The 25,707-nt window shown below is 39.1% G+C and overlaps 1 protein-coding gene across 1 annotated transcript; it reads right to left on the bottom strand.

Moving 5' to 3' along the window:
- Window positions 1-24,834, bottom strand: LOC126408087 (nucleoprotein TPR-like). Its single transcript, XM_050073451.1, has 20 exons — window positions 24,790-24,834; window positions 24,341-24,481; window positions 19,871-19,942; window positions 19,631-19,702; window positions 19,510-19,545; window positions 19,249-19,323; window positions 17,152-17,190; window positions 15,286-15,421; window positions 11,880-11,959; window positions 11,510-11,632; window positions 11,347-11,406; window positions 11,036-11,140; window positions 9,038-9,148; window positions 8,752-8,892; window positions 6,484-6,703; window positions 4,715-6,264; window positions 3,640-3,727; window positions 3,324-3,463; window positions 1,812-1,897; window positions 1-325 (listed from the first exon to the last, which is right to left on the bottom strand). The coding sequence occupies exons 1-20, from the start codon at window positions 24,832-24,834 to the stop codon at window positions 148-150; spliced, it is 3,498 nt and encodes a 1,165-aa protein (XP_049929408.1). The 3' UTR covers window positions 1-147.
- Window positions 24,835-25,707: the final 873 nt, after the last annotated feature.

Genomic DNA, 25,707 nt, shown 5'->3' on the forward strand with positions numbered 1-25,707 from the left:
TAACAGTAATGTGAACAGCCAATGTTTAAGCTAAACACTTTGCACAATTTTCCCAGCTAAGGCTCTAATCACTTCACCAACAGAAGGAGCAGTTTGTCATCAACTAGACACAGTGGCATCCCTAAACAGGGAGTAAGTTTCAGTGGTTTAGTTGTCAGTTTTTCGTCTTTTGGGCAGACAGAGCCTCTCTGTGTTAAGGAACTGTTCGATTTTGGAGATCTGGGCTCTGAATGATGACTGCTGGTCTTCCCTCTCCTGGGAGCGAGAAAATTCCAAGTCTGCCTCTGAACTTGGACCTGCAGCTGAGGTAGGAGCTCTGCTACACCTGGTGTGAGGAGAAACTAACATTAGCTGGCTTTTCAGCAATTATACCATGACTCCAAAAGACAGAGCTCTTGGAGATGCACACTTGACATGAAGTATTATGAAATCACCTCTATGTTAAAAGTAATGACTTAAAAATGAGATTTGGAACATCTTTTATAAAAATATATATTTGCAACCAGCATGGTGCAGTGGTGTTAGGCATTAAGACACTGTGTTTGTCCTCACTGTCTATGTTCTGTCTTTCACTCTCACTGCTCTGAGTAGGGGGCAGTAGCACCTGGCTACCTTGTTGACAACTCCAACGAACTCTGCTTTGCATGAATGTAACTGTCTGTCAACTAGAACAGTCAGGCATGCAAACTCATCAAGGATGCTAAGGATGTAGGGAAAAATTCACAGTAGAACTAAAGTGCTTTTACTGTGACAACAGTAATGTACGGGGGATATCAGTTCAGGGCACTTGAAAAAAATCTCACACCTGCTTCAATCTGCTTTAAAAGCAGCCCCTTGCTCTGCCCTAATTCTCTTGTTCAAAGTTGAATTTGAATTAATTATCACAAAATGTCCACACAGTTCTCTTATTACTTAGTCTAATGTTCCAAAACAAATCCAAAAGTAAATTTGTTTGATTATGTGTGGTCATGGCAGCATTAGCGTCGCTAATAGTATCTTAGCATAAATATCACACCATCAGGGGCTGAGGATAACGTTAAGTTAGTAGCACTAACATCAGTAATGTTATACACACGGAATTTGGAAAAATAAGCACACTAGCTAACACTGGACTCCATGGTAATAATGTTAACACCTAACAAAATTGTGGTGGGTGACGCACACTAAATCTAAACAATTTAACCATATCAGGTTGATTTACTGTCCCAGGCTTAAAATATTAGGCCAATTAAATTTATCATAACGCTAATGTAAGATATTCTTACCATAAGGCATGACGGTTGAGGTGCTTTGCATGTGCCAAACACAGAAGCCTTTTTTTTGTTTGTTTTTGGACAACTGAGAAGGCATGGTTTTATATTTCATTCCCTGTAATTCTCTATGACTGCCCAGGCCCTTCATCATGTAGGTGACTGATTGGATCAGATTCAAAATCCTGAATTTCACCAAACAGTGACAAGTTTGCATGCCTATACAACCTATACAATGGTGCAAATTCTATATCATCCCATGTTAATTTAGTGTTAAATTTAATCACTTTAGGGAATAATGAATTATCAAGGGTGCTACCTAGCTGGTCAAAGACATTTTCATTCAGCTAGCTAGATGTATATCTACAGCATGAAAATGAAACTACATCACAAGGGTGATACTGGATGATGTACAATCTCTGTTGTTCTTGGAACATCATTTCAAGTAACCTCTTCTCAACATTATAAGAAGTTTCAAAAGTTCAAAATACAACTCCAAGGTAGAACATCTATTTTGGTGCAGAGGTTGGGGGTCCTCTTTATGAAGAGTAAAGGACTTACCCTGGGGTGGTTTGCCATGACAGCTTGCTGGCTGTGATGGATGTGGAGACTGGAAAAGAAGTGACGGATAGAGAAGCTCGGCTCTCCTATGTAAAAATGACACCAAAAAGTACAGATAGTAGAACTCAAACATCTACTCTTTTCTCTCTCTTTTCTTTTCATTCTTTCTCAGACCTCAGTGCCTCCTGAGGAGGCAAAATTTTTTTTTTGAGTAAAAGGAACATTAACCGATAAACAAATGCGGGGCAGACAATAACCAGTGGCAATTGATATGTAACAGTATCCAGGCTGGAGAAAGTAGCCAGACCCAGACTGAACTCTGTGTGACGTTCCCAGTGTTCAGAGTCTGCAGAAAATAAAGGCTTTGGCCCGCACTACAATTTGTTAAACTATCAGACAAGTTTTTTTCTCATACTCTCGGCATGTTGCACTCTATCTCCCTCAATTGCCAGCACCTGGATCCTATAAAACACAGAGTGACAGTTTGCGGTGATGGTGACAAAAGAGAGAGCGAGAGTGTGTGAGAGTAAAAAAAGTGTAACAGCAAGCGAGAGGATGGAGAGAGTGAGTGAGTGAGAGACGGATGATGAAGTGAGAGAGGAAGAGAGAGAGTGAGGAGATGGATAAAGACTGAGTAAGTGAGAGAGGAGAGGTACCCAGGCATCATTAGGTAGATTTTCTTCCACAGGTCATTCATTCTCTGTCTGTCTGGCCGTCTGCAGGACGTCTATGAGTTCAGCATACATCAGCTACGTCCTTTCACTCAACACCTGACTTAACATTTGTCAAACCTTTATTCCTCTAAAATCGCTCTCAGATATTCTGCACATTCTCTTAAATATGTTGGCCTCAGCTAATATTTGCTTGCTCTCACACTCTGAGCTTTTTGGCCCACAAGAATGTTGAAAAAGCATTTTAATGTCTCGTTCTTATGAGGACGTCAGGTTCATGTAACAGACATATTCATTAGGCTCTAGCACAAATTTTCCCTGCGGTCCACTCAGACACATTTTATAAAATGATAAAGCTTAGTATCTGTGGAGCAGAAATGACCTCAAACTGATTCATTTGATAGAGAAAATATTTTATGAGGGTCATTGTAACTTCCTCTGAGGCGGCTCATATGTTTCTATGTGAACATCACACTCTGGCCATTTCCTGCTGTTCAGCATCAAGTCTTAATGCAGAACAATGTTGTAGCTTTAGTGTGATGAAACATACTTGGACGTGAGCTTCAACTGTTGAAATTAAATTTTCAACATAGCTGTAAGTTGAGATCACACAGTGAGGAATCATTAATACAGCACATGAAATATAGGGGCATGTACATCACGAGTGCTGTTTTACCCCTGTTACCTGTTACACTGGGATCAGTTTCAAGCTAAAGTCCGCTCTATGTAGGCTGGTAGTTTATAGTGTGTGGATCTTTCTGAGTATCATTTTGTGGGTATATCACAACAGCATGTAAAAAAAACAGCGGCTTCTTACTTCATAACAGGCTCTGTAACTGACCGTGTCTGCTGTTGCCGTCTCTCTGCAGGTCTCTCCCAGAGCCTTCCGCTCTCCCTGCTGGTGTGTCCTTAAGGAAGCTGCAGTCCCAGAGACACTGGAGGCATTCAACAGATCCGAGGCCCTGGTAATCACCAAGGGGACTAGGAAGAATGAGGTGAGATGGCAGGAACAGCAAGAGGGTAAGAATGAATGATTAGTAATGGTATGAAATACAGATGTACACTGAGTTCACTATGGAAGAGTGGAGCACTACTGTGTTCCACTATGGTATAATACCTTTTGTAAATGAAATGGTTCATAAAGATACAACCGTTACCTTTGTTGTGCTTGCTTTTCAGGAACGTGGGTACTGTGCTGAGGGAACATCTGAGGGGTCCACTTGTGTTTTGCTCAGGCACAGATCGCTGAAAAAACACCCATGTTTTACAGAGACCAATACTACCGTTGTAAAAATACTGACACGTTTACCATGATGCCTGTAGACACAGGTTTAGAATCTAGTCCTGTAGCATACGATGACTATTTGAAAGTGCAAACATCAATTAAAAATGTTGATTAGAACTGCACCAATTTGGGTCAATTTGGGTGAACTTTATTTCTGAATTAAAATATACTTGTAGTTCCCTCTGTATCAGCCTGTTCTTATCTCCAAATACCAACGCTTTATCACGCCCCTCTGTGCATCATACTGATGTCAAAGGCACCCTTTAGCGTCTTTATGAGACGCACCAAGCTTTAAACTAACTCTAGTATAAACCCATCTACAGCAATACTTGATGCTGAGAGCAACTGACGTAGTATAAAGAGCCAGGAAATCTACATAGTGTGGGAAGGTGGGAAGATGGATGTGTGAACTTTCACTCAGGAGACCACAGTTTGTGTCAATGTTGTTTTAACGTAACGTTGCGTAACTTATGTACCAACATCCCGTGTGACACCAAAAGTCACACATGTTTAAACGTAATGTTATGTTACTTACGTACAACCATTGCGCCCTTAAGTCATCCAAGTAAGGTATTTATCTCACATAATGTTCTGAACAAAGCTACTTATTTCAACTCATTTTGACTCATTTTAACTTCTTCTTCTTTTTTTCCCTTAACCTAAGCACGTAGTTTTGTTGCCTTACAATGTTTTTCAGTGCTGTGTCGCACAGATACACTAAACAGTGCCCTGTGCGTTGCTATTAGATGCAGAGGGGCACAACAAAACATCGGTATTTGACAACCTAGGAGTGAGAATGGGTTGTCTTTATACTTTATAATAAAGCTGTACAAAGCTGCATTACCATAAGTCTGCAAAGAACTTGATGAGTAAAATCTTACCAAAACCAAATTAAATTTACCCTTAAGGCTATTATGAAGAACACTAGCATTTTTTAATTGTAATACCTGCACAAACTGTTGTAGGGTGGAGACATCTGGATTAGTTCTGGAGCTCACTGTTCTCTGAGCACTGCCAAAGTCAAATGATGACCTGTAAGTCTTGGTGCTGGGCAGAGACGACTCAGTAGTACCATCAAGTGGTATTTCTTTTCCTGGAGACTGTTCAGAGCATTTTGTGCTGCCCGTCTCTGGCAAAGCATCACTCTCATGTCTTGGAAGGACAGACAGCCTCAAATCAGTCATTCTAGCTTCTGAGGCATCTTCTGTTTTGTCATTTTTCATGGGCTCCTGACAGCTGCCAGTCTCAACCTGAGATTCAGGGTCCACGGTATTTATCTGGGTATCAGCACAGGCATCCCTCAAATTAGATGTTTCCAAAGGTTCCTGTGCAGTCTCACAGGCTTCGATTTCACGTGTGTCTACATATGACTGATCTTTGCTCTTCTCATATGCACCAGAAACACCATCGCCATCATCAGCTACCAGAGACTTCAGCTGTCCGCTCTGTTTGAAGATTTCCTGGCTCTGAGGTAATGCTGGTGGTTCAACCATCGATCTCACTGACATGCATTCGTCATTAACGTGTGTATCACACACTTCATCTGTTTGTTTCATTTTGGTGGTAATGTCAGAAGGACTACAAGGCTGTGTCTGTTTTGTAGTTGTCTCTAACTCTTGGATGTTGACAGTGCCATCCAGCTGAGCAGCTAATGGTGCAGTATTGGTCTGTGAGCTACAAGTACTGGATTGATTCAGAGGTTCGGGAAGTTCAGTGGGTATACTGGCTGCTGATTTGCTGAATGGTTCCTCTTCCATGGTTTTCTCAAAAACTTGAATTGGACTTGGCAGCTGAGTACGTGACTCAGCAATGGTTTGGACCTCATCATGACTGAGTTGTTGCACCTCTTGAATGACAGCGTTTGGCCCATAATGGACACTTGTATCAGAGCAGAAGGTTTGTACTTCTCTACCAATCTCATATTCTTTGCTCACATGGCTGGAGTCAGCATCTTCCTCACTGCCTTTCTGAGAGAGACTTTGTGAGCAGTCTGAGGGCGCACAGGCAGCCAGTGGCGACTCAGTGTCCATGAAGTCAATGACCTGCTGTGTGTCGCTCTTCTCTGGAGTCATACACTGATATGTGGTCTGGGCCGATATCTGGGTTTCTGCCTTTGCTCTCTCCTCCACTTCATGTGTCCGCTCTCCCTCTGCTCTATCTTTTGTTTCTGTGTCAGGCTGTTTGGAGTCTGCTGCATCCTCTGTTGACCCCTGGCTATCCTCTCGTCCGTCTGCTCTATCTGTTGTTTGGGCCATGAGCGTTTGTCTATTTTCTCCAGCACTTCCTCCTTCCTCCACATCTTCTCCTCGGACTTCTTCTCTATTCCATTGCTGCTTCTCATTTCTTTCACCTCCATCTTCACTGTTGTTTTCGACTTGTTTCACATGAGCTTTCCATCCCTGTTCTTTCTCACTCATTCCTTCATTACTCTTGTCTTTGCTCAGTAAGTCTACAGATCCATCGATAGACTTGTTGGCAGGGCTCGATACAGTTGATACTGTTGGAAAAAATGTTTTTCAACAGCTGGTCAAATTGTACTGGTCATAAAAATACCATAGCTTCATTAATAATACATGTAATATAATGCAAAACAACCTGTCTTATAGTCTGTCAATAAATGCTTGTGTGTTTAAGAATAAAAGGCTGTGTTTAATTCTCAGTATGGAACAAGTAATAATAGGTTTATCTACTGTGTGTTTATATCAAGCTGGCTGACCTCCAGTTGCTCCAGTGTTAACTAGCTTAGTCACAGCTCCTGTGTCCTCCAGACAGTCTGGGCTTTTGGTCTGAGTTGAGGCCAAGGGCTGCAGACTGTCAAAGCCAGGCAGCTCAGAGATGGAGATGGGTTCATTATGTGTTTCCTCTGCTCTGATTTCCTCCAATAAAGTGGGAAAGACCTGGGTAGAAACACTGATGCCCTGACTGCTGTCTCTCCTCTGTGTACAGAAAAATAGAAAGTCACATAGTTAGGATGCAACAATGCTTTTATTTCACCTTTTCACCACAGCCCCACCAGCTGTGCCTAAACTCACTCACTCACTCACTCACTCACTCACTCACTCACTCACTCACTCACACTACAGTACATGGCTGGTGAGTAGCACTGGTCTCAGCTGGTTGTAGAAAGTAGGGGTGCTTTCTCTGCCACTGCAACTTTTTACTCTGTTACCAAAGTTGTTGTTTAAGTGTTCCTGTTATTAACTACACATACCGTAAAACTTCAATTAATAGCCTATGCCATTATGCTTAAATCACTAAAATTATTGTCCTATATTTGGGACAGGCATCGATATGGGACAGGTCTTTATTTCCTTTCACACAAAACTGTTGCTCGCCAAAGATTGCAAAATACAATCAAATTGTTTATTTAAACCAGTATGAATATTACTTGTTTAGAATTTAGTTACAAGTTACAACACCACTTTATCCTGTTAAAACAATACTCACAACTTGGATTAATCTTTATAAAAAATACCTTTGATTCTTTTCATCTGTAGACCCTTATGGACTAAAGGAATATGAATAACTTACAGGGTATTTGAGGAATGGATACATAATTTGAGCTAGCCCACAACCCAATTTTATGCATCCAAAGAAATTCAACTCTCTGGCAACCAGACCATGCGTCTCATTAAGACAGGCATTTATTTGGCAAAATGTGTAGCTACACCGGGCTAGTAAAAAGGGACTGGGCTTAAGACCCAGTCAACACAAGTTTACAAGTTTTACGGTATTTCATGTCACTGTTCCCATAAAAGGTCACAGTTCACTAATTCACTAACAACACTTTTCTGATTTTTTTCTGATTCTGAAAAAGATTAAGGTTCAATAGGTCAAAATGAAGGTACCATCATAAACTCATTTACATCAGGAAAAAAATGTAAGGTTGTCAATACAGAAGTGAAGTAGCTTTGTCTCTGTATGATATGGCTATTATGGCCAAAATGATAATGACAATTATTTTGATCAATATTGAGATCCTGATAATCTATCGTGATTATTCATTGATTTTTACAGACAAAATGTTTTTATTGCACTTTCAGGTAAACAAAGCACTGCTTTAATTTCCATGTTGTGCTACATTCCTGCTACTGTACAAATCAAAATAAGACTGGTCCTTATTCACTGAGTCCTCTAAAAAGCAAAATATAAAGAAAGATTGTACCAAAACTTTTCACCCAAAATTAAATCAACAGACCACTGCTTTCACTTTCATGTTGTACTACATTCCTGCTAATTAACAAATCTTTGCATCAAAGTAACACCCAAAATAAGGTACTTCTTCGCTTGAATCCAGTGCTTCTCCTTGGAGCAAAATTTTGGACACAGATCTTTGGCCAAATGGAATGCAACTGCATTGGTTATTTCAGTCCATCTTTCAGAGTTGGGTGGATACCGTGACTCCCTGTACAGCACTGATGCATGTCTAAGTTGACAATGGACAAGGACAGGGATTTAGTAAGGTAATGTTTGCAGTGAAATTCTTCTTAGCCTTCATGCCATCATCGTACTGCCAATTGTGGTGTTTTGTTGTGTTGTTTTGTTTTGTGGCACAGACACAAGTCTCATGCACTCTAAATCTGAAATACTTCCAAACAATATATAATGATCTCTATAGAGGGGACTAGCCTTCTGCTCCAGACATTTGATTTTTCGATTTGCCCGTCTGCCCTCTGTTGTATATTACACTTCTACTTAACTCTGAACTGCACTCAGGAAAGTTTTTTGCATGCTGCCACTGCAGTGTGCACCTAACAGTACAACTGTCATGTTTTTTAGTTTAGGAAATGCTTGATTTGATATGCAGAAGAGTTTTCTATGAGCGGAGCATTTTAAACGTCAGTCAAGTTAATTTAATTGTGGAAAGCCAACATATATATTTGATTAATGTGCAGCCCTACTGTATGAACAAGTTTATTTGTGATATTAACTTCAGTGTGTCTTGGTTACACACAGGCCACTATGCATGTGTTTGTGTTTGTACCTCCAATTCATATATATGCTGAGCCTGCACTTTGGCCTGTGATGACAGTTTAGCATGTTCCTGATGAAGCTTGTCGCAAGCTTCTTTCAGCGCTTGAAGTTCCTGCTGCTCACTCTTGATGCAATCCAGAAACATCACCTTCTGTTTACAACAAAAGCAAACTGTTTTAGGATGACAAACAATGAATCACAAACATTTTTCCTTTTTCTCGTAATTACAATCCAAGCTGGCAAATGTTTTTGTTAGCTAAATAATAATATCACCATCATAGTGCCTTCTCTTCTACCTCTTTGTCCCAGCTGTTCTTGGAAGCAGCGAAGCTCTCCATCAGTTGGGCCACCCTGTCTTCCATTGCCTTGCTCTTCTCTCGCATCACCCTGTGTTCCTGCTTAAGGGCCTGCAGTAAAATTAATCACCCATAGGATTTTTAATGCAATACTAAATTTTTATGTGTTTATTTAACGTGAACAGAAGGTCTTAAACAGGGCAGAGAGAGACAGAGGACTTCTTGCTAATACAAATCAGTTGGCTTGTGTCATTTTAATAATGATTTTAATACATTAATGAATAGGTGAATTAAAAATGAGAAGGGGGTACAGAGAGAAGAAAAGAGAATAATAAACTGTGAAGCCATAAATGGAAATAAACACACTAACTATCATTCAGTTGCGGAGGGGCCCGTATTCACTAATGTATATGTTGTGATGTACAACAACACATTCATCACATTTATGAGAAGAAACGATGGCCGTTATTTATTTCTGTCCCCGTGTAAATTCACTCCATAATCATTTAAATAGACCCTGAAAAATTCCTTATTTGTGTGGGGCCAGTACGAGGTGCAGGGTATTATCTGGAGAAATACACTGCATTCTATATCATTCACATCTTTTTTGACACACATTACACAATACCTTACATCCGTTAAAGCTGTAACATTGATGGATATGTGCACTGAAGAAAGTAAAAAAAAGGGGGAAGTCAAGAAGAAAAACAAAAGTGACAGCAAGGAGTGAGTTGATAATTCTCCTGTTTTATTCCCAGTTTACTTATAAATACTTATGTGCCTTTGATATAAAACCTCCTAAGACTGAAATCATACCACTTCCAGTTTCAATCAGGATGCTGACACAATGTGATGTTTTTATCTGTCCTAAAAAACACAAGTATGTGTCAACAGAAGACGTAGAAGGAGGACCTTCAATCTATTTTCTTCTGTAAACATGGCAGTATTATTTTAGAGCGCTGTATGCATCTTTGAGAATAACTCATCCCCACGAGAAGTGAAGTCTTTCCCCTTCTGGCAGACCATCATGGGACCTTGTTTCCGAAAAAAATATGTGCAGTAGTTAAGGAAAGATATTTTTGCAAGTCAAGAAAGTTGTAGTTTATTGTAAAACTGTTGAAGTATGAGACTGTGAAAATAAGTAAGTAGAACAACTACACGTCACTGTGACATAGCTTTCTCTTTTGTCATAACTATGATGCTTGTGTGTTGTGTACCAGGATTTAATCACATGGGCAACAGGTCTTGCTTGTTCTTTTGCTTCCCAGCTGATAAAAAGACCAGGGGTCGCTGGATAACAAACAAATCAGGTAAGATAATGGACATTTGTACGTGGAACATAGCAAAGTTACCAAGATAGCTAGCTGGTGCTGGTGACAACGAAAGATGTAGTTCACTGAGTGGTTTCACACTAAACTAAATGGCACTATGACAAACCTACAACAAAATATGACTTTCTTGACTTGCAAAAGTGTCTTTTAAATTGACCAACATCTTACATGTAATTTGTGGCTCAATCAAAACAGGATGCATGGGGGACACCGGAAGGGGAGGGACTTCACCTCTCTATTATTTTCAATAGCTTACCAAAAAAGCAGCCAATTTTGGCAACTTGTGCATAGAAAACTGCAGAATATACATTAAAATTTTGCTACATATGGTTTAATAAAATAACATGACAGTAAATAAGATGAAGATGTATGAGTTATGCAAGCTATGTTTCTGTTCTTTTTCTTGTATATTATCTGCTTTTGAGCTCCTTTTCATCTAAAAAATTAATCATCATTTTAATTTAAATTATATCTAAACTAAAACATCCATGAATTATATGGTGTGGGACAGGACAACATGGTATAATTCTCAGCTCAAACAGCAACACAAAAGTATCCCAAACTGTGCAATTTAGTTTGTAGTAGTGTGAGAGTAAATGTGTGCTGATGTATACGCATAGAATATCAACAATTGTCCATAAGCCAGCACAAAATGAAAGTCTCTGACCTGGTACTGCTCTTTGTGTGTCTGCAGCTCCAGCTCTACTCTGCTTACTGTCTGTGTCTGACTCAACAACAGCTCCTGGCTATGCTGCAGAGACTTCATCACTTCCTACACAAACAAACATAAGACAACCACATTAAAGTCAAACAACATTAACCCTATCTTCCAGTGGAAGAAAAGACACCTTTCAGTATTATTTTCATCAGCAACACACCCGCCAATACGATCACACACACAAAATGTCAGTGGAGAAAGAGCATTAGATTTAAATTACTGGTCACATATGGTTTATTTTCCATTTTCTAGTTTCTTACCTGCTTTTCTGCTCTTACAGCTACATTTTCTTCTCTGAGTTTCTCATTCATTTCAGTCTCCTAAACATGCAAAATACATACAGAAAACAACATGTGATCAGTGTTAACTAGTTTTGGGGCCATTATGTTTCTTTCATTATCCTATTTACTGATTGTCTTTTACCATGTTTAGCTTCTGGTGCAGCTGCTGTATATGCTGCTCTCTGCCTGCAGGACTGTGGGTCTTGTCATGTCTAACTGATGACATCTTGGCCTTGATCAGCTTGTTATTGACCTCCTCCAACTCCTGAGAAAGCACCATGCATCAAACATGTCAAAAGTACAGAATTATCCAAGTTCATTACCTTGGTTACATACTTCAAATATTATCTATTTAGTACTATTTGTCAGCCAACGATGGATGTTTATTGCCAGATACAGTACAACAAATTCACAATAGGTGCAAACTTCAGGAGCAGCCACATTTTGTATGACCAAATGTGATGACATTTTGCCCCAAGTAATACAAAATGTTAAAGGATTTTTACACATACCTTCTTTAGTGACACAATGGTTGCTTCTTGTTTTACATTTGCAGTTGTCACTTTCTTATTCATTTTCATGGCCTCATCAACTGTAAGAATTAAACATGGTAAGACAACATCATATATAATGCTACGACGTAACTACAATGGTCTTACATTACTATAAATTAATGACACATGTAGGGAGACAGGAATGGATCCTATACAACTCACAAAGTCAAAATATGCAACAATAACTTACTAACTAACTTAATTATCACTCTGGTTGTGCTGTTAATGACGAGTGTAACACTTTCCACTGATGTCAGTCTTTTTTTTAAATCAACAACAGCCATGACAGACTGAGCCGACTGTATAACTGTATCATCATCTCACATAAACAGATAGTGATTTTGAAATAGAAATAGACTTCCGAGATAAATGTGTTTGAAAATAGGCAACACAGGGAGCACTGTAACTCCACTGATGAATTTGTCCATTCCTGTGACTTAAACTCAATTTTGACTGTGAGACAAAAACATCACATGGACTCAGTTTCCCATAATCCTCACTTTTTCATACATCCACCTGAGTTTTGCACATAATCATAACAACAAAATCCCAGCTCCCGTTGTTGTGCTTTATTTTCTCTCTTCTCTTATTTCGTCTCCAGGCTATATCTGATGTCTCTCTGATCTCTGCCATGCAGTCTGCTGGTGTAGGCACACCAGACCTCTTTTTTCATGACAGAGATGTTAGAGCCAGCCTAAGATTACTGGTAAGTTAAGCATGCACCTCCAACTGTGAGTAAACAAGGTAGCACTATCACTTAAAAGGTACCGTCTGCCTGCAAACTTTGCAAGCATTTAGAGACCATCTTACAATGGGATCACTCCCGCTGTGATATAATAGCAGTTGGCCCCCTCACTACTTTCTACCGTCTACTTCCGGCCCCCTTGCTCCGACCACATCCAACTTCGAACACAGCCTTCATTTTTATCTCAAATATATATCTGTAAAGTTTCGTGACTGCATCTTGCACAGTTGTGACGCTTCAGTGGTGACAATACCTGTCCACAGGCAGACATATAAAATGAATTTTAAAATAGGTAAGACACATCATTCAAACAGCGCTGAACATTAAAGTTGGGATTTGGCACTCCACTGTCTAGAGCTTACCATTAACACTAAAATCAACCACAAAGTGGATGTCAAGGGAGCAAAACCAAATGATGCTGGACTAAAGGTCATCTCAGAACACACAGCTCATCGAAACCTTGAAGCACCTGGGCTACAGCAGCTGAAAATTATGCCTTGTTACTCTACTGTCAGCTGACAGCATGTAGAGTAAGCTACATTAGACGTGTGGTCAATAGAAGTGGATGGCTTAAGAGCAGCAAAATGTCTAATTTGACGGCAAGATACATATTTGTTGTCAACAGCATGGATCAACGGAGCCATGTCAACAGAACAGGCTGCTGGTATCAATGTTGTAAGAATGTTTTATTAACCCTATGGGCCCTAGGCGTTTTTGGGGTATTTTTACTGCCTTTACTTTTAAGCTCATATCACAGTCATTATAAAGGCTACATACACATGCTATATCGTGTTTTTTTCAGGACAATCTGGGCTAACCAGATTTATTCATTTCAGGTCCTACTATGTGCCTGTATTTTATATTAATTTTTATATCAATGGAAAAAAAACCAAATCCGTGTGACTAAATTCTTACATTTTTACATGTATCTCAGCATAGCAAGTTGGAAAATGACATATTCTGCCATATATGAAGAGGGGAGACTCTCGGGAATCTGGCAATATAAGAACCATGATGCTGGGATATTCTGTCACTTCACAGTTGACCAAAACATGTGGTTTGTGCCAGGCGGACATGATTGCCAGTATTTTTTCATTATTGCAAGAAATTCCATTGACTCATTCACAAGTCAAAAATGTGTTTTATCTGAAAGAAACATGCAATATTTACATCTAAGATCATAGAAAAATAGTCAACCAAGTGCAATGATGTCCTCCAAGATATTTGCCACTTTGTTTGCAGTAAACAAAGTTTGTTGTTGTTTTTCAGTTTCAGTTATATATTGGGAAGGCATTTTGAGCATTGGGGGGGACACATGTCCCCCTCAATGTATATGATGACTACAGCCCTGTCATGCATGCATAATTAGGTCACAGTTGTCTGGGTGCACAAAGGTGAAGTGGCTGGTCTTGACATACAAAGTTTGATGGAGTGTCAACTGGACAATATGGAGATATTTGCATCTTGAAAGCCGGACTACAAATGTGGATAGACAGGGAGCAAGCCTAAGACGTGGTAAGATACGATATTCCTCACTATATGAAGTGACTGATAACAAGATCTGTATCATGGATTGTAAAGAAATTCGTCAGGTTTTTATTTTGTAGACAATTAATCTGGATTTATAGCGTGATGGGATGACAGCACAATGATGTGTGCGGTATCAGTGGAAAGCTCTAGTCCTGCGCTTTCATGTGATATGTGTGGCATTTCTGTGCGAGCCTGCATTCGTGAGTAATCCATCCAAGAGTAATGTGTGTGCAAAGCTGTATGAAAGCTCTGTTATACATAATTTTAGTGTAACTTTATCTTTTTTTTTGCTGTGAAAACATTGGACTACCGACAAGTGCTTGATCTTGTCGGAAAGCTATGATTCCACTGTTTCACGTAATATGCGTGGCTTCTTGCTATGACGCACGGTCGCGGAGAAATTCCAGAGAGAAGAACAGGTGTGAATTTGGACGCACTATGCGTCGTTCGGGCCCATAGGGTTAACTCACATAAAGCCTTGTGGAAACAACTGGGCACTGTCTAACATTAAACCTTGTGGATGATCTGACAGCTCTCTTCATAGCTACAGTTCAATCTTTACCAAAATATTCAAGAGGGGCATTTAAAGAAACATGAGAGTGACCTCTGCTCATTACCCAGATTTCAACCCATTAATAACACCTTTGGGATGAAGTGACACCAGATAATTGCAGGAGCTAATGTGCCTCTGAAAATTCTGCAGAAGCTGAGTCATACTATTGTATCAAGTCAGCATGGACCAAGATCTCTGCAAATTGTTTCCAGCACCTTGTTACATTTATACTCTAAAGAATTCAAGCTGCTCTAGGAGAAAAATAGGGCCTATTCTGGTACCATCTAATGAAGTGAACACACTCTTTGTACCTTTTTAAGGCATGCTACCTCAGTAACATTTAATAGCATGTACTGATGTACAGCACAGTATGTGTCCTGTCGAACTTTGTTAGTGCAGCTCTATCTGACTTTAGGGAAATTGTGTTTTTGCAGCATAGTGTAATTTGTCAACCTACTGTACAGCCGTCGCTGCAGGAAGAACATCTACATAGCTGCCTTTCTGTGTTTGTGTCCATTCATACACCCATAAATTACCATTTTGCTCTAGTTGCTCGTGGGCCTGCTTGACCACGGCACACTGTCTGGATAGAGCACTGAAACGTTTCTCAACCTCCCCCAACTGGTTCAAGTGGTTGTCCTTTGACCGGCACTGCAAGGCTAATTTCTGTTCCTGTGGAAGGGGTATAGTCAGAACAGACAGAGAAATAAATGCTATCTCCAGAGACAAAAAAATAAAGAAAAAAGTTGCCATAGTACTGAACATTGTTTGCCCCACATATCTGAACAGCAATCAGTTCTTAGCGCATAAATGTTGCAAGAAAATATTGATCAATGAATACAGAGAGGATAAAGCAGCATGAAATGTAAGATATGTTTCAACTTTAGAATGCTTCTTTTGTTAAAGCAAAAGTTCAATTATGGTGAAGTATACACTTTCTTGCTGAGAGTTTGATCACAAGATCAACACCACTCCCATGCCTGTCAGTTCAGTTTGAAGCTTCAACCAGCAGTTAGTTAACCTGGCCTAGTATATACACTAGGTGCCGGCAAAACAGCTAGCCTGGCTCTGTCCACAACCCAATTGCCAGAATAAATATTGATATTCTACATTTCAGCAAACCATGGTTACATTTCATTTGTATACTTTTATGTAGCAGATTTGTTGCACCTTCAGTTTGGTTTACGTTTTAGATCGTATTTTGGCTGTTTGTGGCACTATCCCCAGTGGAAACACAGCGACGGGTTGCTAAAAAACAACCGGCTTGTCTTTTACAATGGTCTGCAGCATGGCAGCTGTCTCGCTTAGGTGTCTCTCCTGGGTGTCACGCCATCCACCATCCCACCTCACATTGATGAAGTCAGCTCATGTACATGTAATCAGAACTACATTACTTTGGAAACGTTGATATGATACATGTGAAATGTACAAATGTGACATATCCAGGGTTTGCAGAAATGTAAAATGCAAACATTTTCTACTGGCGACTTGGCTGCTGTCCAAAGGTAACAAAACCCACCCACTTAGGTGATGTCACAGGGTCCAGGAAGTCATTTATCCCAGCTGAGAAATAGTCTTGCAAACCCCTGTAAAGCCCAAACTTGTTTTCACACTTTGATTTTTTATATAGATTAAACAAAAGACGTATAACATGAAATTAGTGAACTTAAGAGGTTCAAGTTTGGACAGTCAGGCCAGCCATTTCCCCCCTGCCGTTAGTCTTTCTGTAAAGCTAAGCTAACTGGCTGCTGGCTCTGTACTCATAGCACATAAGACATCAGAGGAGTACTGAGTATGCTCCATGCAGGTTGCTCAGTTTGAAAGCAGGCACAAAACAAGAGAAGGCAAAAGGCAGTGGCACATTTTGTCAGACATGGTATATTACAGGGGAAACAGCTGTCAAGTGATTGAAATGCTCGTGGTTTAACACAGCTAGTGCCTGTCTGTTTCTGTGGGATGGAGGAATCAACTCAGCGCATGCCTCACAGCACTTTATTGCTCTTCAAACTGCCATTATAGTTTGATTGTCTGTATCAAGCTGAGCAGATTCTTTTCTTCACTTTCGTTTCCCCACACACTCCCTTCACTCTCATTCTCACTCCCTTCTATCCCTCTCCCCAATACACCAGCTCGCCTCGACTCCCTCTCACTCCGCTGAGCCACTGTTATGTGAAGAAGGTTAAACCGAGCGAGGCCCAGTTATAAAATATTTTAATAGAGATATTTTCTCTGCTGTGCTGGCAGTTCAAAGTGTCACACACTCCCTATCCGTTACTCCTGATGAGCTCTTCCCTCCAAACCCATCCCTCCTTAGCACCATTCCCTCATCCTCCTCTTTTAATTTTTCTCACTCCCACCCATCCTCTGTCAACAATTTGTATAAGTGGAAAATCCTCTCTTACCAGCTCACTTGATTTCTTCTCCAAGTTGTACTTCAGCAACTGCAAAACAGCCATAAAAGAACATCAACAAGATCAAGGGTTTCCACTCTGATGATGAGCCAACTGTTACGCTTTACTGTGAGTGGGTTTGAGGTTTTCCAACCTTCTTCTCAGGAGCCCAAAAAAAATCCAATAATGGCATCAGTTACAAAATACCACGTCTGCACATCAACTCAACATGCCACAAATTTATACAACACACACACACACACACACACACACAGTGGTAGTGAATGGACCTTGAGGTAAGATTAATTTGTCAGCTGCTCCAAGGTCAAGAATGAACTCTGAATCTTTTAAACAAACTTAGATGAGTGATCTTTAAAGTTTCCAGGGGGTGAAAAAAACTAAACATCTATGATATCTTGCTCCAAAACAGTTAGCTCGAGGTGAGATTGAACATTTTGTTTAAAGATATACGGAATATTTATTATTTATTTACAAACATTTTATGCGTTTAATAAAATGGGCTCCCCCTGTATTGATGTAGGGCTTCAATATTGATTATTGATTAATCTGGTCATCTTTTTTTTTAATTAATCAAAAAATCATTAGTGTATTACACAGTTATAAAGAAATATCCAGAGTCCCCAAGCACCCTAGGAGCAGTGTTGGAAATTAGCACCAGCCACCATCGAAATGCTGGTAAAATATTCAAGTTGCTTCATTCCACTGCCAAAAAAATAAATTAAAAAAATAAAAAGGTGGAAAAGACACAAATGTCTTCACAGAGGAGAAGCTGGAGCCAGACAGGACTGTTCAGGACTATTTCAAAGTTTAACCCTCTGTAAGAATTGATTAAGATGATGATAATAATCTATATTCATTTATACATTATATATATGATTATACCTTTTTGCCATCTGTCAAGCACTGACTCTCTTACATGATAGGCCGCCCTGGATGTTATCAGATTTTGGGGATCATTTGTCAAACAAGCAGCACTTCATTAACCAGTATCAGTGGGGTTCTTATTCTGGGGATCCAGACCTCCAAAGGGAGTCACTAGATAACTTTTAAAGGATTGCATCTTGATTTATGACTTGTGGGGGGGGGGATAATTTAGCCTTTTTCTAATTTTTGTGAAATGTTTTGTATAATGTGTTAAAGGGGTCAGATTAAGAGGCACTGTCAACAACTGCCAGTCTGCTAACAAAGACAACCAGTTACTTGAGACCAAAAGACAATGAAGCAGAAATTAATGTTAATTTTAGAGGGTAATATGATTGTTTCAAAACACACTCCATGTCTACAAGGTCCAAACACCTTCCAAAAATAATGTCCTAATTTTTCAATAATGCTGAAGTATGGAAAATGAAAGGTTCATTTCTTACATTTAGAGATTACATTTGTCTTTTTTTTATCAGTGTAGTCAGGGGCAGTTTACCTCTATCATTTCTTTAAACTTATGAATAGTGAATTGTATTCATCAGCCAGGTTATTTATTGAGATTGTATTGAAAATAACCGCTATGACGAATTATTCACACTTAATGAAGGATTAATTAAACCATACTGTTCCAATGGAGCCCAAATTTGCAATGTAGCACACTGTCATTAAATCACTTCAATCCCAACTGCCACTGACATGAAAATGTGTTAAATTAAAAGAGTCCACCAGACCGTGTCACAAGAATGAACACAACTGGGGCTCACTTCAGCCAAACACTGCAGTCAGTGTCTCCCAGATAGAATATCAAAAACAGTCTCTATTGTCTCTGTAACACGGCTGGGTTGTTAAAGTGCAGCGGACCATGGGGAAGGCTGTATATCACCTCCGGGGTGTCAAGCCTGAAGACAAACACTCTGGGAGCCAGACTGAGTCAGGCCGAGGCTCTAACACCCTACGCCCTTGACTCTGGTTGGGGATTAGCAGTTTTTTTCTTTACCCATCTCTTTTAACAGTTTAATGGTAATTTTTGTCTGTATTTGAAGAAAGACTGAGACACGGAGAGGAAGAAAGATACGAATGAAGAAAGAAAGGTGATGGGATGAGTGGGAGTGCTGGTGTGTGTGAGTGAGATAGAGAAGAGGCTGTGCGTGTTTCACATCTCAGTACCTGTAGTGACTTAAGCTCTTCTTTCAAGTTGTTAATCTCCTTGTCTTTTAACTCAGCGCTGACCTGGTATTTCCCCTGAAATGTTATAGTATTATTGTGAGTGTCAAAAAAGCAATAAATATCGAAGCACATCACCAAAGAATCCACTCCAAGGGCCAGGATTGTGCAACTGAGATGAGTGAATTTACTACTCCATTAAAAACATTAATTGAATAAAATGCTGTATCTCGCTGACGTTTTTTGGGAATAAGCCATTCATACCTTCTCCTCCTCAGTGTTTCTTATTTTGGCCTGAAGCTTGAGGGAAAAAAAGAAGGTTTGAGTTAGTTGTTAAAAGTCCACGTTGACATATAAAAACTGTCACCAAACAGTAAAAACATACCTGCTTCTTAATGTTGACAAGTGACTCTGTGTGCTGGTTTCCCAATGTTTCAATCTGTTGTTGGAGGGATTCCTGTCAAACAGGAAAGGATAAAATCAATCAAAACCATTGATGATCAACAAGGTACAAAACATCAATCGAGAATACGAGTACCTAAGATCTTGTAAATGTCCATCTATCTAAGCACCTAAATAAAGATCTTACAGATGTAAATGTAAAGCCAGCTAGGCCCAGCCATACCTTCTCCCACTCCAGCTCCTGTTTCTCCAACACCAGTTTACCGATCTGATCCTCAAAGCGTGTCTCTGCATCCTGAACCACAGAAAGGCGTCATACACACAGCTAAGATACTAAGTGAGGAGTAATTCACCATCAGACACACAGACAACCTGGAGACACCTGCTAAATTAAATAACAGCATAGTAAATTTAGATGTGGCGATGGCAGGTACAATGTGATCTTTGTACAAGATCTGTTATCTCTTCCATTTTGTGGGCAGATAACTCTCTGGAGTTGAGCCAGAACTGCAAACTGCAGTAAGTTCCCCCAGTTCATTCCAGCGTATCTTTTGTAGAAGCACACAGAGAAAGAGGAACATTAGAGGGGAGGTGATATTTGTGGAAAGCCATCCCTATCCTCCCTCTTCCCTGGCAGAAGGCAGGTAAAAGTCAATTGCTCTCTATATCCATGGGACTTTTTTATGTGCATGTGGGAGCTGGTTAACTCACTGAGTTTATTTTATAAGTTCCAATTAAACTATGCTACCAGCGTGGCGCTGCACTTTAAAAAAAAAAAGAAGAAAAAAGGAGTGCACAGAAGATAAAGCTGTTATTTTTCCACTGAGGAATCATTATTGTGTGTGTGTGTGTGTGTGTGTATGTGTGTGTGTGTGTGTGTGTGTGAGTGAACATGTGTTTGAAAAGACACTAGAAAGCTTTATTAAGCCCAGTATTCCATGTAAATCAAAACAGGCAACTGCAGATCAACTTACAGAGCTGAGGGCTATAAAAACCTTTTAATTTATATTTCGTGAAACAAAATCTCATAATATATGATTTTACTCATTATGAGAAAATTCATGACTGTAAACATTATATATTTGCCATGGCTTTTAATCTCTTTACTGTTTTATTACTGTTCTGAATGGATGCTTTTTACTGGATGTGAAGTAAGGAAAAAAAGTATCTGGGGATGAAAAAGTGATGGTTTATTAATTGGAAGAAGTTAGACTTAGACTATCCTAAAGTTTTCCATTATATGTTATTGTGATAAATAACATTGGGCCTCATGTAGCAACATTCTCCTACATTTTTCTTATATTTGCTCTTAATTTTCTGTTACGAGAAAAAAATAAGAGAAGTCAACTCCAGATGTGCTGAATGATGATTCAGTGCCCTCTAAACATGATACCAGAGCAGGTGTTTTGCCATGTGCAAATACTCTGGCATATCCACAACATTTACAGAGATGCCACCAAAAAAAAGGTCTGTAAGAAGAAGTAGTTCTGCAGTAATGAAATCAACTTACTATAAAATATACTGAAACAAAGTAAATGATTTTCCAGAGTGTCAGGACTGGCATTGCAGAAAAATCAAAAATCCAACAATGGCTGAACATTTGCTGCAAATGTCGTGTCCACAGCAGTGCTGGAGGAAGTTTTTAGATCCTTTATGTACGTAAAAGTACTAATACCATACTGTAAAAATGCCAAGGTAAAAGTTGTGCATTGAAAATGATACAAACTTACTGTTACTTTAGCAACAGTATGTCTTTAAGTGTTAAAACTAAAAATTTATGAGTGCAGAAAACTTAAAAAAAATTGAAAAATAATACAAAGGAAAAGCAGCAAGTCCTCATATTTGTGACGCTGGAACCATAAATGTTTTGCATGAAAAATGACAAACAATTATTGAAAACGTTGCCAGTTAATTTTCTAATCAATAGACTAATGGATTTAGCTGCACTTGTATATTTTTATATGGCTTGAGTGCAAAAATCTTCATTTGTAAAGTTACTAGTAAATTATCAAATAATTGTAGTGAAGTAAAAGTACAATACTTCCCTCTGAAGTGCAGTGCAGTAGAAGTAGAAAGTGCCATGAGAGTAAAATACTTTAGTAAAAGTACCTCAAATTTGTACTTAAGTCTGGTACTTTAGTAAATGTACTTGGTTACACTCCACCACTAGTCAGGAGAGAAACACACATTAACTTAAATTAAAAGAAAATGGCTTTAAAAGCAGTGCTCTTAGCAATTTGAAATGGCTCAGCAGCCATTCATCCGCCTCATAAAATAAACTGGTGCAATCTTTAAAAGCACCCTCTGTCTAAGACCTGGATGCCCAAAGCATCTATGTCTGATATTGAGATGCTCAACACATGACATATCATCCTAGGGTTTTTATAGTTTAATTTATTTAGCCCATAAAATTTAATAACACAATCATTATCATTACTCTTAAATATATAATAATCTAAATTTGATAATATGTTATTCATGCTTTTTTTATGCACCTCAAATTTAGAAATTGTGTTACATTGCGTAAGACAAAATTAAAATTAAACAATTTTCCTCCTATCTTGATAAGAGTGCCATCAAAAAAGCACCCTGAACTCAGAAAATTTCCTCTTACCAAAGTGCAAAAATAAAACATTGGTGAATCCCACAATGGGTACTAGCAAAATAAAAACAAATCATGGATACAAACAAAAATAAGACAAATGTTGTTTGTATAATCTTTCTTGCATGAGGCCCTGGTGTCCTTATTTGCATCTGACTTTTTATTAACTATTTACTGAATATTGTAAACACTATTCAGCTCACACCAAATGTCACATACACTCACCTTTAACAACATCTTTTCCTACTTGTAGTGCTTCCTCATTTAGGTTTAAGTCTACTAGTTAACCACATTCTCACCAACTAAATTAGTGGGTTGTACTGTATTAAAAAGACAGAAAGAAAGAAAGAAAGAAAGAAAACAAACCCACTGGAATTTGACCTGTTCAGGAATGTCCGGCACCATCATGACATCCTCTGGCTCCTTAACCTCTCCACCCCATGAACGCCACAACTACAAAGTGCTACTTTGATAACAGCAGTGCCTGAGGAGGATCAGACTGATCTAATGCTCGTGTCCCAGTTAACATGACTATAACAATAAAAACTAAACGGCAACAAATGAGCAACATCCCATTTTTGCTCCTCTAACCTTTAAGCACACTCAAAATGTGTTGTCAGATTGGAAGTACTTGCTGGAGGGTACACAGCATTATTATCTAATTTTGTTACTTTTACAAACAAATTTACTTTCTACTTATTGGTCAGGGGTCAAATGGCTTATGTGACCCCCATCGCGGCGCAATGTGCATCAAACTGAGCTGGCTCTTACCCAGATGGCCAAAAGGGGCAGCTGGCTTCCTCCAGCACACTTATAATATCAACTCCCTGACTACTTCTATGAAATGACACTGCTCTTTAGCCAAACAGAGAGCCATTAGTGTCGAAGTTCTACTCAGTAATAGTGATATGACGCAGAAACACACAGGAAGTAAGCAATGCTGGAAATAAAACACACATTTTGACATTTCTTGTAGAGCTACTCTGTAAATCATATTAAGGTGGTTAAACTTCTAAACGTAAGCTCCCCTGCTGCCTTCAAATGTGAATGTGTGAATAATTAGTTCAAAGACATCTTATGAGTTTGGGAAATTTAAAACTGAGTTAACAAAACTTGAGAAAAGTAGTTCAACAAACCTAAAACGTTACAGTAAGATTTGGTTTCTATTTACATCCTTTCAGTATGAAAATTCAGCTTTTCAATTGTCAAGAAATAACTTACAATTTGAGATTAGAATAGTTGGATTAACTTGAAATTAAAAAAACATATTTATAAGCAAAAAAATAAGAAATAAGAAAAGATAACTGGATTCCACTTAAATCCTATATGATGTTACAGTGGACCTTCTATTTTTCTTTTTCAAGATTGTTTTAGGAGCTTTTTAGTCTTTATTTGATAGGACAGTGTTAGTGTGAAGGGGGCGAGACAGAGAGGATGATATGCAGCAAGGGGCCGTTATACATGGGGTGCCCACTCTACCAGGTGAGCTACTCAGCGCCCTGAAGTGGACCTTCTGTATAGCTCAGTTTCAGTTACTGCATGAATAATACAAGCAAATATACAGTACATTTAATTCTTTATATCAGTGGATTCCAACCTGAGGTCAGAACTTTGACAAGGGGTAGCAAGATAAATTTTAGCAGCTGCAAGATTATTAACAGGATCAGAACGCAAAGAAAACATTAGAAAACATATTCCTGCTACAAAAAATAATTGTATTTATTCATAGATTACTCTAAATGTAGCTTTTCTCTTGTGAATTACCAGTAAATTTTACCACCTTATGTTTCTAAAAAAAAAAAAATTAGTTAAATCAGATTCTAATATTACAATAAAAGAAGGGGAAATCTGTTTTTGGTGAACCCGTCACAACCAGTGGAAACACGCAAAAAGTGATGATGGGACACGCATTTACACTGCATTGTTTCAAGGGACTACAAGCTACAAGGGTTGGGAATCCGGAAACCAGACACCTGCTGGCTCTGACATTATGCACACACATCAGAAACACTGACCACTGTTTTTTTTCCCAGTACTGCATCGATATAATAAGCAACACAATGACGGCAAATGTTACAATTGCTACTTTACCCTCCGAATATGCAGCTCCTCTACAGCCTCGAGCAGATGGGTTTTAAATTCCAACAACTGTAGTAAGATGGTGCCTCCACTTTCTGTTTGACAGAGAGTGCCAGACAGAGACAGCTCCTGCTCCAACACAGATCCTCCTACCTACAAACAAAAAAATGAATGTCTCTGATCAAGCTATTCAAACACTTAAAACCTAGTTTGGCAATTTTTAGTTACAAAATCAGGCTGTATGATGAGGCCTTTTTTATTGGTAGTAAGCAAAGAGTTTAACATCTTAAATGAGTTTGGCAGTATTGTTACTACAGGTATCTTACAGCTTTAATAAAACAATGTCAGGAAACATACAAAAATGATTCCATGTTTTGTTTCTGAGAACAAAACAGAGACCAATTCAAAAGGCTGATGAATATTCTTTGCTTTGTCCTCTACTGTCAGGAGTATTAACTTACAGTGGTGTGGGTGGGGAGTGTCCCGCAGTCAGCGCTGAGATCCATCGAGTTGTTTCAGGGCAGGCCAAGAGCCCACTGGGCCTCTGCTGCCTGTTAATCAAGAAAAAAAAAAAAGGTTAATAGAATTGGCTGTTTAATAAGCAGTCACACTCTGCTTTTCCACTCATATGCTCATAATTACTTCCTCATCTGCAATTTTTACTGCTAAATGATTTTATTAGAAATAATAGGCTAGCACATTAAAGCCTCATAATGTTTCTCAATCACTACAATCTAACCTAATGGCTTTGAAATGACCATTAGGGTTTTTTCTTTCTTTGTTTTACACCACTCCCATTGCAGTGAGAGGATAACACCTTGATAAGCCATCTAGGTTCAAATGAACCAGCCCATTGACACTAATAGGGGTCAGAGCAATAACACTGAATGGACAAATTGTGCTGTCAATGCTTTTTAAATTATCTAGGTTATTTAATTTGACCCACAGATGGTCCTCTGCAACTGTCTCTGTCCCCTCAACATAACCAAGAAACTGAGTGACACACACACTGCATACACGCAAACACACTTATGGGAAAATATGACTATTTAAGTGGGAGGTCTCCACTAGCCACTGATCCCTTAATAGAACAGACCTTTTTTCTCCCATTTAACCTGTGCTGGTATCAATCACGTTGGAGAATTAAATGATCCCTGCTAGAATTGGCTACTATCATAAAATGACAGTGTGACCCCAGGCTGAGGAGGGAGGGGATGTGCAAACGTGTGTTAGTGTGTCAAAGTGATAGCGTACGTGTGTCTTGTGTGCACACTGTGAATGTGTATGTGACTGGGAGTGAGGGAGTCGACCACAATGCCTTTATTTGCTTCTCCTGTGATTCAGTTGAGCAGGTATTAACCACCATCTCTAAGCCATGA

This window comes from Epinephelus moara, chromosome 20 (assembly GCF_006386435.1).
Source record: "Epinephelus moara isolate mb chromosome 20, YSFRI_EMoa_1.0, whole genome shotgun sequence".
NCBI lineage: Eukaryota > Metazoa > Chordata > Actinopteri > Perciformes > Serranidae > Epinephelus > Epinephelus moara.